At 32.6% G+C, this 15,902-nt stretch overlaps 2 protein-coding genes across 2 annotated transcripts; both read left to right on the top strand.

The window, feature by feature from the left end:
* Positions 1–2,805: 2,805 nt before the first annotated feature.
* On the top strand, positions 2,806–9,049 carry LOC145614264 (tRNA (carboxymethyluridine(34)-5-O)-methyltransferase-like). The gene is made up of 3 exons (XM_081669290.1): positions 2,806–2,956; positions 3,716–4,800; positions 8,659–9,049. The coding sequence occupies exons 2-3, from the start codon at positions 3,719–3,721 to the stop codon at positions 8,744–8,746; spliced, it is 1,170 nt and encodes a 389-aa protein (XP_081525416.1). The 5' UTR covers positions 2,806–2,956; positions 3,716–3,718; the 3' UTR covers positions 8,747–9,049.
* Positions 9,050–13,144: 4,095 nt separating this feature from the next.
* LOC145625151 (RNA polymerase II C-terminal domain phosphatase-like 4) lies at positions 13,145–14,074 on the top strand. The gene has a single exon (XM_081678229.1). It carries the CDS (start codon positions 13,145–13,147, stop codon positions 14,072–14,074), a length of 930 nt encoding a protein of 309 aa, XP_081534355.1.
* The last annotated feature ends 1,828 nt before the right edge of the window (positions 14,075–15,902 follow it).

The following is a 15,902-nucleotide window of genomic DNA, read 5'->3' as shown; positions in this document are numbered from 1 at the left end:
GTGTCTAGTCATTGTGTCTTGTTGATTGGTGTGTATGCTTGTGAACAGGTGCAATAAGGTAAGTGTGTGTTGATAGGTGAAAGCATGTTAGTGTGGCTAATTTACGCTTATGTACTCAGCTTTGCTGATTGTGTGTGTGTTTGTGTATTTGGCCATGTCTTTACCTTGGCCCTATGATGACCCATTTCTAATGGAGAGTAGTGGAAACAAGTAGAGATAAACTTTTCAGGTATTGAAGCATGATCATGATGGGGCATGAGTGAAGAGTGAATCTTACTAGTTTTCATTAGGTTACAAGGTGTTTTATGCTTTATTTATTTATGACATATTTTATGTGGACTAACACAAAGGTTTGGTTTTGGAACGGTTTTTGAATAAGGGCCTTTAATGGTTCCAAGTTGTAGTTTGATTTTATTTAACTTTGTTTGTTTGGTTTTAAACTTTATTTTCGTTTGGTTGACTTTTGAGTTGACTTGCTTGCTTAATCGGTTTTTAATTTTGAGTCTTCCGCTGTGTATCTTTGATAATTGCCTTAGCCGTTTTCACGGTGGCGGTAATGTCTTAGTTATTCCTAAATCGTGTTTTTAAAGGGTAGAATGGGTATTTAAAAGAAAGGAATTTCTAGGGTGTTACATTGAGGCAATGAGAAAGCGTTTGTATGACCCTAGTTCCTATCATCTGATTATATGTATTCTAGAATTTTTTTTCTTCTTCTAATTTTACTAGTGTTTCATGGTCTGTTGTAAAAGCGAGGGGGGGTAATAATGTAGTACACAAATTGACTAACTTTCAACCATGAGAGTTTGACCAATGGGTGTGGAGTGATGTAATCTCTCCTCGCATTTTGGAAATTTAGTTAATCTAGATTTTTTTTAAAGTATTAAAGTTGTCACTTCCAAAGTTATTCACTAACAATTTCCGTTTTACACGGAATACTAACCAACTCATACAATAACTAAGTGAATTCTACACTTGCTAGTCTGCAAATGCATTTATAATGAAATGTAGGTGACCGTCAACTGATGTTAAAACCGCAAAGGTAACACTACCTATACAATTGCATAGTTCACACTTCACACGACACTATTAGTTTACCATAATGGCCATGACAAAACAGTCATCCTAATCACATTTCTAATTAGAGGAAAACTCATCCTAAACACATGATAAATTGTGATTGACTGATGTTACCATACTTTCCTTTCGTTTGTTGTAAACTTAGTTTAATTAATGTAATTTTAGTCGTTTTCATTTTTTTTTTTTTTTTTTTTAAAAAAACTTGCAAACAATTTATGCAAGTTATTTTTTTTTTTTTTGGGAAATTCCCATTGGTACACCCGTGGTTTTGAATTTTCCCATTGATACACTCCAAAATTTTTTCCTTCCCATCGGTACACCCATGGTTTGGTCTTTTTCCCAACCGTGACTAACACTGTTAAAAAGTATTTCATTAAGTTAAAATAATTAAGGAAAAGACTATATACCCCTTTTAAACATCTAATGTCTCGATTTGCATGTCGAAAATTGTTCGGTTAAAGTTTTGGGAGTCCTAGTCGTTAAGGATCCAAATTAACCTCGAAATTAGCAAAAAAATAACACAAATGTCTAATATGCGTGTCAAAAAATGTCTCGATTTGCATGTCATTACTTTTTTGTGATAATAATTGTTCGGTTAAGGTTTTAGGAGTCATTTTGACCTTTATGAGTCTAAATCGAACTCGAAATTGTCAAAAAATTAACAAAAATATCTCATTCTTTTTTTTTTTGTCATGACACGCAAAACGAGACATTTTCGTTAATTTTTTTACAATTTCGAGTTCGATTTAGATCATTAAAGGATCAAAATGACCCTTAAAACATTAACCGAACAATTACTATCACAAAAAAGTAATGACACGCAAACCGATACATTTTTAACATGCTTATGAGACATTTGCGTTATTTTTTTTTTTTTTGCTAATTTCGAGGTTTAGATCCTTAAAGACTAACATGACTTCCAAAACTTTAACCGAACAATTTTCGACACGCAAATCGAGACATTAGATGTTTAAAAGGGGTATTATAGTCTTTTCCTTAATTAATTTAACTTAATGAAATACTTTTTAACAATGTTAGTCACGGTTGAGAAAAAGACTAAACCTTGGGTGTACCGATGGGAAGGCAAAAATTTTAGAGTGTATCAATGGGAAAAGTCAAAACCACGGGTGTACCAATGAGAATTTCCCTTTTTTTTTTAAAGACAAATTATACAAGCTTTGGTATGTGATGATAATCCCTACCTTATAAAAAGTATAAGATTATTCTTATGAATAGTGTTATGGTTGTTATACCCTTCAAAATGTGTATTTACATACATACCCTCATTAATATGTACAAGTTTTTTTTTTTTTTTTTTTTTTTTTAAAGTGTTTGGACAATTATACCATTTAAAATGTTTATTTATTTATTTACCCTCATTATAATTATTACCTCTTCATTTTTAACTCTGAAGATTAATGTGTGGACATTGATACCCCTAAATATATTTATTTATATATTTTATTTCATTATGTTGCCAATCATTAAATTTGTGATGTAAGGTTAAACCGAAATAGATTCCGGATATGATTAGCTATGGCACGCGCATCGCGCGCGTTAACTACCCTAGTATTTGGGAAAAGGAAGTGTAAATGTAAACTAATACTCCATATTCCGTACTTTTTAAAATAGGTTTACTCTAAACCCTTAAAAACATCTGCGCTATCCCATAATTGGACGATCATGTAAAGACTCAACCCATTTATTTATTATTATTAGACGGATCTATCCCTGACGGCCCTAACGGGTCATAAGAGATCCATAGAATTGGTCTCACTCATATTAGTGAGATATCCATTGAAGCGCACTCAACGTTCTCCATTGAAGCGCAGTTGGCGTGAATCTAGTTCTTGTATCCCCCATTGAAGCAACTTCTGAGGTAAGTTGTTTGTATTTGTTATCTCTATATCAGATATCCCTATAATTATGAGATCGATAATTGAATCAAATATCCCTATAATTATGAATCAAATTTGGTTGCTAATGTATTGCACAACACTTTAATGTTAGGATTTAACTATGAAATCAGAGCTCTTTTCCCTCCTGCCCTGCCTCAGGGACGGGCCTGCGTCTGCCTTTAGGCAAATTGAATAATGGAATAGCAGTCAAGTGAGAAAGTGAAGGGCGATCCATTTTAATAGTTAGATTAAAGTGTTGTATCACGAGGGAATTTGTGCATGTATGATTGTATGAATGCACGCTCCTTCCTCCTTTATTCCCTGGTATGATGAGATTATGTTGTAGGGCTAGCGAAGCTAATTATGCCTTTAGAAAGCTTTAAAATTTGACATACGAAATATTATTGTATGTGTTATGTATTTTGATTTTAGATGGATTTTCTTAGAAGCAAATACACTAACTATGGTGCAATTTGGATTAGAATAGTTAGATGAAGTTTGGTTGTCAACTCAAAACTGCCAAATCAATTTTGGTTATGCTACAATTAACTTATATTGTGAATGCACTCTATATTGGTTGAAATGTGCCCTATAGCCTAATTCGTCCGTACGCCTAATCACTTCCTCGAATAGTGTGATTATGTTTCACATTTTTACAAATCTCATTTTGCTGTATATGTGCTCATCTTTTTCTTGTAAAGTCAAACTAATCAACTTGTAATCATGTATTCATGTTTCAGTTGATGATATTTGGTCACATAGAATCTTTAAGAGTTTCTCATCTGATACGTTGGGCTTTGCACTTACCTCCTTTCATATCTATTTGTAAGTTTAATTCCATTAAATACAATACAATGAAGAATATTAGGACTGGCCGTCCTTCTATTTTCTCGACTGCTGCATCGGATGGTGAAGCTCAAAATCAACCATCTGAAGTGACAAGTGAGGAGGGTTTGTCATTCAACTGTGTTCAATACACCCCTGAAATCGAGAAGACTTATGTTCATCAGGTTTATGATGCAATTGCTCCCCACTTCAGTTCAACCAGATTTGCTAAATGGCCAAAGGTTGCATCATTTTTAGATTCTTTGACACAAGGATCCCTTGTCCTGGATGCTGGATGTGGAAATGGAAAGTACTTGGGTTTCAATCCTAAATGCTTTTTTGTAGGATGTGATATAAGTTTTCCTTTAGTCAGCATATGTGCCGGGAGAGGGCATGAAGCTTTGGTCGCTGATGCTGTAAATTTGCCATATAGAAGCGGTTTTGGTGACGCAGCAATATCCATTGCTGTGTTACATCACCTGAGTACTGAAAGTAGGAGGCGAAAAGCTATTGAAGAACTAGTTCGAGTTGTTAGAAAGGGAGGTTTAGTGTTAATTACAGTCTGGGCTGTCGAGCAAGAGGACCCAGGTTTGTTGAGTAAATGGACACCGTTATCTCGTAGGTACCTAGATGAGTGGATTGGACCAGGTAGTCCTCGTGTCAATAGCCCCCGGTCATTTAATTTGAAAAGCATCCCTGAAAGTGAGGAGAACAATTCTCAAGTGTCATTGAAAGTCTCCAGTGAGTTCCTTGGTGCAAAGCTGGACAAAACATTGAAGATAAACAGCCAAGGAAACGATACATCAACGACTGTTATTGATAATAGATGTAAAGAAAACCAAGAGTATTTTGTTCCATGGCACTTGCCTTATCATCGTGCTGAAGTTAGTGGTTCTTCTGCTTGCGCTGTTGCAAATGGCCTGGCACGAAAAGATGACAAGAAGGGTGCTGTGGTATATAACCGATATTATCATGTGTTTAGTGAGGGTGAACTTGAAAGGTAAACACAAATTTCTTGATATGCTCTTGCATTTGGTTATGTCATTTTTTATTTCTTGACCATAATGTGCTGTGAACTTCTCATTCATCTTCAATGTTTTGCTTGTATGTGAATGGTTGAAGTCTAATATAGATAGCTGTATTGTTACACACTGTCTAGGCTACGACATGTATCTTGCTTTCTGTACTCTAATTAGTACCACAACAGGGTGGAGAAACTTTTCATAAAGGGAAACAATCTTCAAACTGAATTCAATTCTGCTTGTGGATTCTTGAAAATAATGTAGCATAAGTGGGGTATTATATAACTTGTATAGGTACTTGCATGTCCTGCAGAGTATGTATATAACTCAATGTTAAAATTGCTAGTTTTCTGTATTTCAAAAACAAACAAAAACAACCATAATATAATTATATGAAAGCTGTTGACTTTGAGTGTTGAACAAATGTCAAAGATACCTTGGACTTCGTGTTACTTAGCTCCATCATTTCCCCTTCTGAAGTCTTAAATATCTTGACCGATGAAGTGAAAAAGAATCAGCCTTAGCCATTTGAGTAACCTGAAAGCAACCTAAGGCCGAATCAACATATGCAGTTGAAACACTTGAAACATCATGATTTAGAGTCTTGGATTTTGAAGAACATAGATTAACAGTTATGTTGTTGAGACATTTGACCTGTATATTGGGGACTCCAAAACACTTAGTTAGCAGATATAACCATGTGCTCACCATTGTATGGTGTCATTAAAAATTTCTTTCTTCATACTTGAGACCTCGAAATTCTCGGCTCAGTTCAATATAATTTAGCTACCAACCTACATCAACCTCCAACCTTGTTTCTTGTATTATGGGTTTAAGGTTTTTACTCTTTGGAAGCATCCTTTTTTTTCAACAAGAACCATACTGCTACTGTGTGAGCTTGGGGTTGAGTCATGGTTTTTTACTCTTATATCTCGGATGCGGTCGCGATCGTGGTAAGCTCAAATTTCTTTACTATGCGGTTGCGATGCGTTGATCGACCGAGATTTAAAACCATACGCTTGACAAATTTGCTGGTCTCAATTGAACCTTGTTTGTTTGTCTTTCCTTTTTTTTTTTTTTTTTAGCTTCATAATCTTATCCATTGGGTATCCATTTTGAATGGGTGAATAAGATTGACTGCATTTCCAATTTTGGAGAACATTTTTGTTGCTTGGTTATGTTCACATCCTCTAACTGAAAATCTGAGCCAATTATAATCTGAATAAGAGCTTGATAAAATATTTCAATCAATCCAAAAAAGCAATAATGGGATAGTTAATATGACCTTACATAGTAAATAGTATACAAATTAGTGATTCCATATGTAGTTATTAACAATCCTTACAAAAATAAAAAATGGAATTGTAGTTTTTAATAGAATCTAACTTAGATTTTGGTAAACACAGATATTTGCCAATTTTAAAATGAGTGTGGTTTTGCAATTACAAGATCGTTATGAACTGTAGATGACTTGGAGTGGTTGTTATTAATTGACCCATATTTTAGGAATGAATTGTAGCTGACTTGGAGTGGTTGTTACTAGATTCTATCAGAATAAAGTTAAAATGAGGCTGTTTGAATTTTGGCAAGGCAACTCGAAAGCTGTCAGTTTTAGTAATTGGAGAGGTAGTGCAAGAGCAAAGAACAGCTTGAGAACTGATCTGAGAGTTTCCAAGTATATTGCGGAGCTACCATGAGTTGTAGGAACAAGCCTTACTATTAGTAGATCATGTCTATACGAGGTTTTTTGAAAATGGAATCTTTGATTGGTCCTTACTTGTTTCTTTTTAGAGGTATAAGCTAAGAGACTGAACTACAGCCCCATAAATATGTATATATGAGGCTATTATGTGGTTCTTTAGGTTTAGTCATATGGTTCTCCATCCACTATGAGCATGTAGAAAAATAAGACCACTTATATTGCAAGCCCAACATGAATCTGATCATTTTGCACTTTTAGTTTCATTCGTTTGAACACCCAAATGGATTATTTCTCAGCTATATAAAATTTAGTTTCCTTCTAGAGATGAAGCCCCAGGTCTTTATTTTTAAAAAGACCTAACTTAAAAGGTCCTCTAACTAGATTTTGTAAAACCGGATTTTCCTTCTAGAGAAGAAGCCTTGTGTCTTTTTTTAATGCTAGTTTTCTTCCTCATTTAACCAGGGATGGGGAGGTGGGGGAGCCCGACTCTATAATTTGGTTTGCTAAGTTTTCTTGAAAGATCCTCTAACTAAATATTTTTCCTGAAAAACAAGTAAACAACATGAATTTGCAGACTTTATAGAGTATAAAATATCGACTCTAAATTTTGGTGTGCTAAGCTTTCTTTAAATGTCCTCTAACTACATATTTTTCCTAAAAGCAAGTAAACAACATGAATTTGCAGACTTTGAAGAGTACTTTTTTAGGCGAGTTTGTGGTTTGCAAGTAATTTTTTTTTTAATTTCCTTTATAATAATGGCCTAAAGGGACTTCAGCTCCAGTTCATGTATTTACATTTCTACTCAATACCACTTCTGAAGTGGTTAAAGTGGTGCTGGATGATATGAAGGAAAAGAAATTTGTGGTGAAGACAATCTTTACTGTGGACACTGCCACACTCTGACGTGAGACTGTTCTTGCAAAATGGTATAGATATTTATTACCATTTACATCATGTATTATCATCTACCAAGTGGGCTGTTAGATTTTGTATTTAATAATAATTTTCAACAAAACAAAGTCGAACATACATACTTTATACCTTAATAAGGTCAGCTAGGTTCAAAGTTATTGGCAGAGTAAGTAATTAACTGACATAGTTGATCATTTTAATTTAACTCTTTAGTTGAAATTTGCTTCTACCTATCTTTGTTAAATTACGTCTTAAGCTATAGCTATGCTCACCAAATTGCAGGATTATCCTACAAAATATACCTATAATTTGAGCTTAGAATACTGAGCAAAGCTAATTGTTATCAACTGCTCAGGATGTTTTAGTTTTTACGCACATTAATTTTGGGTTCTGAGTTCTGACTCATGGTTGAATATGGGCCACTTGGCGCTTCAAATGTTGGGTTCCGAATCATAATTGAAATCATTGGATGTGCTTAAAACCTTACTGACCTGGATTTAGATATTACGGAATACAAAACTATTTTAGAAGTTTTTGAGGAAGGAGTAATTTCTATTGAAGTTGTAAGACTTTATTCTGTGACTTGCCTTTTGATTCCATATGGTTTCAATTGTGGTTCTATATTGCGTCTCTACAAATTTCTTGGCTGTAATCCTGTATCCTTTTAGTATTCTTTTCTCAGTATGTAAAAGTGCTTCACTGGCTTTACCAGTTCTTGTTGTGGTTCCATTTGAGCTTGTTTGCCATGGACTCCTTGTTTCCACCCATATACATCAGTATTGCATTTATGGTTACATGTTTCATTGCATGCTTTTGCACTTCTGAATTTTTGACAGACAGAAAAAGTCTGCCTTTTAGTATGTCAATCTTTCAGAGACTATTCCTCTGTTGCTTTGAATCCTTATAACGATGTTGGTTATGAATTTGAAATTCCAGCTTGCCTAAGCATTATGGAGCCGTTTTTTTTAGCACAGGTGTTTGGATCATTGTATGCTGTTGGTGTTAATATTCTTTGATAAGTATCTTTCAGAACGAATTTTAGCCTATTATGAAAATTGTAATTATACATGTCAATTATATATAAATTGATCCATTCTCATTTTTTTACCAGATTCCCTGCTTCCCTAATTGATACATTTTCCAAACTGTTTCATTCCCAGGTGTAATTTTCTCACTATTTCTCAGTAACTGACCAATTTCTTCAATTTGATGAATTTGCAGCTTAGTTTCTGGAATAAGCAATGCTGTGATTGTGGATCGCTTCTTTGATAAATCGAATTGGTGTATTATTCTTGAAAAAAGACAATGACAGATCAAAGGCCACCAAATGCGTCACACCAACATTAAGATGAGATTAGCTATTATATCTCGAAGTGCAAAATGCCAATGGAGTTATTATACTGCACTGAAAATGTCCTCAGAAATGCAGGCTGCGTCGTTTATCAGTCCGCCTGCATGTTTGTATGTATTATCATATTCTGACGCTGTGAAATTTTCATTTTTAGAGCCAAGTGTAGTGTTGTTCTTACAGACTTTGACTAGTAAAGACAGTAGAACTGACCTTTCAAATGTCGCATTTTTGACAGTAATGCATCCGATGATTTCTGCTTGATTTTATTAATAAAACATTAGATTGATTCGTCATTCCCCAATAATGTTCTCGAATAATCATAGGATTTAATCTCTCTACATAAATCAATTCTTTGGTAGTTCCATGTTCACCTTAAACAATTAGAATACAATTTACTCCTCTATTCTACCTAAAATTAATTATTTTAAAATTTTATTGTAATGAGTTATTAGCCCGAGCAATGGTCTAGTTGAGTGGATTGTTACATATAACTAGCCTTCTGGCCCGTTCCATGCACGGGTTATTACTTAGAATATTTTTCTTGTAATGTGTTGTTTATTTGTGTTATATGAGCAGCATTGTTTTAGTGTATTTTATATATTACCTCCGTTACATATTAGTTGCAACTTTGGAATATTTTATCTCTCACAAATAATACCCAAAGATGCAACTAATATGTAACAGAGGTATTATATATTTATATAATGTGAACTAATTAGCTCAACTTTTTTTTTTACTATTACTTTATTTTAAGTTTAGGAGATGAAAAGACTACGACTTTATTTTGGTGTAGCTGAAACACTTAATTTCCTTACTTAAATTTGCAAGTTACAGAATGCATAAAGAAATGAACTTTATTTTTTGATAAAGTAGGTGGCATGTGGCATGTGGCATATGAGTGATTTGTGATGACATGTGGTATATGTGTAATGTGTGGTTTGTGTTTTTAAATACTAAGTATAGATATAGATTTTGGGCAAGTAGAAATGAGTTTTTATACGTAAAATCAGTATTTTAAAAAAAACAAATATAATAGTGAATCCGAATGATAAGTTTTAGTTAGTAAAAATAATGAAGTATTAGTAAAAATTATTTGAGTTCAACAAAAATTATTTGATTTCAGTTAAAACAAGTTCAATCTAGTAAAAAGGAATTTTACAAATCTATATGTATTAAATGTTTAGGATGTTGAAAGAGTTTACGGAGTATTATTTACTACTTCGTACTTCATATTTATTTGGAAAATTTGCTAATTGCAGCCATTTAAAGTTCGTATTTTGCAAATTGCAGCCATTTAAATTTTTTTTTGCAAATTGTAGCCCAAAAGTTCATATAAATTGTAAATTGCAGCCCGATTTAACTTTTTCATCGGTTTACAAGTTGAAAAATCTTCGATTAAGATTTTAGGTGCCATTTTATTCCTTAGGGCCCCGAATTGAGCTCGGAATTAGCAAAAAAATAACGCAAGTATCTCGTTTTGCGTAATAAAAGTGTATCGATTTGTGAGAAACTGTAAATATGAGACACTTACGTTATTTTTTTGCTAATTCCGAGCTCAATTCGGGCCCTTAAGGGCTAAAATGACCCCTAAAACCTTAACCGAAGATTTTTCAACATGTAAACCGATGAAAAAATTGAATCGGGCTGCAATTTACAATTTATACGAACTTTTGGGCTGCATTTTGCAAAAAAAAATTTAAATGGCTGCAATTTGCAAAATACGAACTTTAAATGGCTGCAATTTGCAAATTTTCCCTAAATAATGCATCATAATCCGATTTCACCTATATTATTATTTTTTTTGTACAAGCTTCCAATTTACTGTCCACTAGCGCAAAGGAAGAATGCGACAGCAGGGTAATACCTTACCAAAAACAAGCTAGCCATACCTTTCAAGCTAGCATAGCTAGCGAGACTAAATGCTTTCGAATTTGCCTCAAATAGCCAAAGTCGGTATAGAGCTTGCCAACAAGCAAGCGAACAAAAAAGGTCGGAAGAAATCAACCAACACTAATTCTAATAGGGCAAACGATAAAGGAAAAGGCAAAGAAACGAAAGATTGGAAAAGAGTTTCAAACTAGATATCCATAATAGTGATACCAAGCATTTCATCGATCAAATACCCATGCTTGAAAAGTTGGAAGTGTATTCTTTCTTTCTGTTACCTAGAATTCTAGAAATGGAAAAAGACTTCAAACAAGTAGCTCATATTATTAGAGTTTGGTTTGTTAATTATATAATATTGTATATTTGGAAAGTTTATCTTGTTTAGGAGTTTTAGGCAAGTTGGGTATTCTATTGTATGAGGTATATATTTGTGATTAATAGAATACGAAAGGCTAAGCCGTTTTTTCCAATTGTTCTTGAGCTTAACACATATTCACGAAATTTTTTAATTTTAATAATTTTGGTGGAAAACCACATTTTCTAGTATTATTTTTTTTAAATGAAAAATTTTATATATACATATAAGCATTAAATTTACACTTGAAAATCGTAAAAAGTTAAAAAAAATCATCAAAATATAAACACTAATAACACTGATTTACGCGTGTTTTTGTTATGAATTCCTAATTTTATACAATTTCCAAGACTATATTTAATGCTTATATATAGCCCTTAGGGCTACATATAACATTACCCTTTAAAAAAAATGCATTGCCCTCTTTTTTAGGCCCTATTATTTCTGCTAAAATAAAATTATTGAACTAAAATTATTTTTGCTGAACATATATTGTTTTAATAAACTGAAATTATTTTAACTGATTCCTATTATATTTCTTTTCACATTTACTAATTTTACTGAGCTAAAATTATTTTTACTAAAACGGAATTATTTATATTAGAGCAACTCCAATGGTTGTAGCTAGGGACTTGCTTGCAATATTATATAATCCCTAGCTACTAGCTTGACCATTGGAGCTAAAAAATGCAATTAGCTTGGTCAAGCAAATTATCTTTGCCAAGCTAATTTGCTTGAGGGAAAACTTGTTAAAATAAAACAAATTAGAATAAATAAAATGAAAGTAAAAAACATAAATTAAGGGGGTGTGGTTAATTTAAATAGTAAGCTAATAGCTAGCCATTGAAGCTCAAATTAGCTAAAATGACTATTAGTTTAAAAGTTTAAGTTACGTGGCAAGCTAATTGGTTCCATTGGAGTTGCTTTTAAACATTATTTGTTGTAAGGTAAAATGAATAGAGTCTAAAAGCAAAACCAATAAACTATTACAACATGCATCACCACTTGAAGTAGTGTTTCTTAGAACAAAAAACAACCACTTGAAGCAAAGCTAAGATTTCCTTTTTTAAAAGCTAAGGGCGTGTTCGGCAAAATATAGCTGTGAAGGTAGCTGTAGCTGTGGAGGTAGTTGTTAGCTGTCAACAAGCTGTTAGCTGTGAAGATAAATAATTTAGATATGAGTGTTCGGTAAAGTAGTGGTTGACTAGCTGTTACATATAAAAATCAATTTTTTATTTTTAAAACTATAGATTAAATTTTCAACGGCTACTTGAAAAGCTACCTCTAATTTCAAAAGCTAATGTTTCTAACTTTTCACAAAATCTACCTCCACCACTAAAAGCTACCCTAACCACTACTTTGCCAAACACTCACATTTCTTGTTGAGTAGTGGTTTGACTTGGTCAAACCACTAAAAGCTACTCAAAAGCTAACGTCGAACACGCCCTAAATCAATTTTAAGCTAAATCAGTTTCAAAAATAATACAGTACTCCTTAATAATTAAAATTAAAAAATTAAAAATTAAAAAAAATGTTGTTCACCCGTTTGCTGCCATGGACGGTAAAGTGGAAACATACATAAAAATGAAAATAATTATAAAACCAATTGTAATCTAAAAATTGGATGTTTTAGTAGCATTCATTAGAAAAAAGTGCTCTTTTGTATTTGTTAATTTATTTATTTCTCTTCGGAAACATTTGACTTTTTTATTTATTTTTTATTTTTTTTTTGGTTGAAGATAAAATTTACTCCGTATTTCTTTACTAGCATTTCATTTATTTTTTTAAGGGTGTTTTTTCTATAGAATTTAAGCAGTACAGTACACTTATTAAAAAACAAAAGGAAATAAAAAAAAAAACACGGCTTGGGCCCAAACTATATAAAAAAATAATAAGAAAAATAATTTTTTTTTTTTTTTAAAAAAATCGAGTGCTAATAAAAGGGCAACAAACGGCAAACCCTTATTTCTGTAAACCCTAAACGAAAAACTCAATTCAACCAAAACCCTACCCTTTCAAAAACAATCAAGAGAAATCCTGCCAATAAAAAAATTAAAACAAGAAAAATCATTTACAAAATCGAAAAAAATATGGAATTATAGAAAAATAAATCAATGGATTTTGATTTTAACAATAGTTTTCTATGCTTTCATCCATCATTTCTTGACAAAAAATGCACATTATGCAACCTACCCATCATTGCTTGCGGCAATGGTCTCATCACTACACCATTAAGCTACATTCACCCCAAATTAGCTCTCACCCTCGAAGAAGTCGACCGTGTTCGAGACGATAATTTACGACACTTGTTACAATCCAAGAAGCTTCACTTAGTACTTGACTTAGATCACACGTTAATTCACTCAAGATTAACCAAGAACGTTACTTTGGAGGAGAAACAACGTTTAACGTGTACAAAAGATGTGTACAATATGTTAAGCTGTCGATACGTGAAGTTAAGGCCGGGTGTACGTGAAATTATTAAACAAGTTAGTTCGATGTTTGATTTGTCTATCTATACTATGGCTGATAAGGTTTATGCACAAGAAGTGCGTGGGTTACTTGAGTCTAAAGCCGGGTTTCCGAGGCTTTCGTGGGTCATTGCTAAGCAAGATTGTACAAAGTATAGGCAAAAGAGGTTGGATGTGGTGTTGTCACATGAACGGGTTGTTTTAATTGTGGATGATACCGAAAATATTTGGGGAGATTTTTGTACTGAAAATCTTGTTAAAATTAATCGTTACGAGTTTTTTCCAATTAAGGAACAACAAGAGGAGGAAATCGACACGGAACTTGCTAGGGTTTTTGGTGTACTAAAGATGGTACATGATAAATTTTATGATGTTGATTTTGAGGTTGAAGACGAGGTGGTGTTTGGTACGAGGGATGTGAGGGAAATACTCGACACGATTTTCTTGAATTCGGTTTTTGGTGAAGGTAATGAACGATGTTGTGCAATACGAAGTAGAAAGAGGTCAAGAGATGAATTTACAGATTTCCTGCTACAAAATAGCTGTGTACAACAACCAGCAAAAATATGCTAGTCAATTGATTATTTGGTCTCTAATTTTTCGTAGTTCAACTTACAAATTATGATTTTGTAGATTTTATTGTTTTTGTGAGTTCATACTTTATAGATTGTCTATTGTGGTACAGTGGAAATCATTGAACAAGAGCTTATTATGGTACGGCGTTAATTAGGGCAATGCCGAAAATTTATATTACTCCCTCCGTCCCCGAAAGAACGATCCTTTTGGGTTGATTTTGCGGGTATTAATAAAGTTAAATAAAAAGAAGTAAAAGTATATTAGAAAGTTAAATTTACAATTTACGGGGTTTACAAAAAAGTAGAGAGATATAGTAATAAAAGTATATGGAAACAAAATTATATATGGAGAAGCTAATTTTGCACAAATATTATTGCAAATTGGTGGGTATTTTAGTGCTACTGCGTCATTCTTTTTTGGACTAAAACTAGGCCAAATAGGTCGTTCTTTCGGAGACGGAATGAGTAGAAATGTATGGGTCATTTCATTATTAAAGAATTAATTACAGTAATATTCTGAATATATGCTTCATTTGAATAAATTAAAGCTGATTTGCATATATCATATATGCTGAGAGTATTGAAGAATGTCTTGATTGTGCTTTTTTGTTATAATAATCGATTATGTGATATGATGAAATGTAAGAAACTTAATTAAAAAACTCCTTTAATGATTAGAAGAGTTGGGGGTAAAAGAACCAAGCCCGAGTACTACCATGTTCATGTAAATTAAAGGCAAGCTGTCAAGTCTTTTAACTGAGGTCATGTTCATATTTTGTTAATGGCTCATAGATAACTTGTTTATCACAAATGTCTCTTCTCATAAACTTGATTTGAGCTTTACTGCTTTTGACATTTGAAGTTCTCAAAATCAAGTGAAAGTTCTAATCTCTCAATCTATTTGATAAACCAAATACTTTAAATTAAAATCAATAAGAAAATGTAATGTTGAAACTGAATAATTAAGAATAGAGCATCAACTGACCTTTTATTCTTGTAAATGAATATAACGAGCTTTTATTTTAATGAATTTGATCAACAAAATTTAGACAGTAATCTAGGAACTTTAATAGATTAGCATACTTGTAATTGTGTTCAAGGTCAATTATCCAGATTTCATACATCAGTAAGCTCAACTCATCTAGCTTTAGCCGAGATCAAGGCCGATCTTTTCAGTGAGAATTGCTACTCATTATCCCATTTAAACATACCACTGTAAAATCTGACAATTGAAATTCACTAATACTACCTCCATGTAATATATTTGCAACAATTATTCACAACGATTAGCCATTTTCTATACAGTTTATGTCATTTTTAGTATCATTTATTTCTTCCTCCATTCCCTTTTGCTTTTAAAGTTTGGAATTATATGCAGGTTATTAAGGAATTATATAAAGTAGAGATACATTGAAATTAGTTTAATGCTTGAAAGTACTATTATATTAAAATATTGCAAATGGTACAATTGCTCATGGAATAGTGAGGAATGAGTATTTAATTTGCAAAAAAGGATAATCATGTCCAAAATTTATGACTAAAAATAAAAAATTATAGAATGTAAATAACACATCCTGTATAGAAGTACAAAATATAAAAAAAAAATATGTTTGTATAAGGGCTTGAACCTAAGACTTTTAGTCCAAACTCAATGCATTACCACTATTACAAAGCTAATTTAATATTATTTATTGCATTAAAATTGTATTTAACACATAAATTTACACACATTTAAATAAAAAATAAAAAATTTGGGAAGGCCGGTGCCACCCAGGCCCCTTCATAGATCCACCTATGATAGTATGTTGTCAATAGATGTTAAGTAA

Source organism: Chenopodium album, chromosome 3, assembly GCF_948465745.1.
Source record: "Chenopodium album chromosome 3, dcCheAlbu1.1, whole genome shotgun sequence".
In the NCBI taxonomy this organism is placed as follows: Eukaryota; Viridiplantae; Streptophyta; class Magnoliopsida; order Caryophyllales; family Amaranthaceae; genus Chenopodium; species Chenopodium album.
The sequence above is the reverse complement of the archived record's forward strand: the minus strand, read 5'-3'. Positions and strand labels throughout refer to the sequence as shown.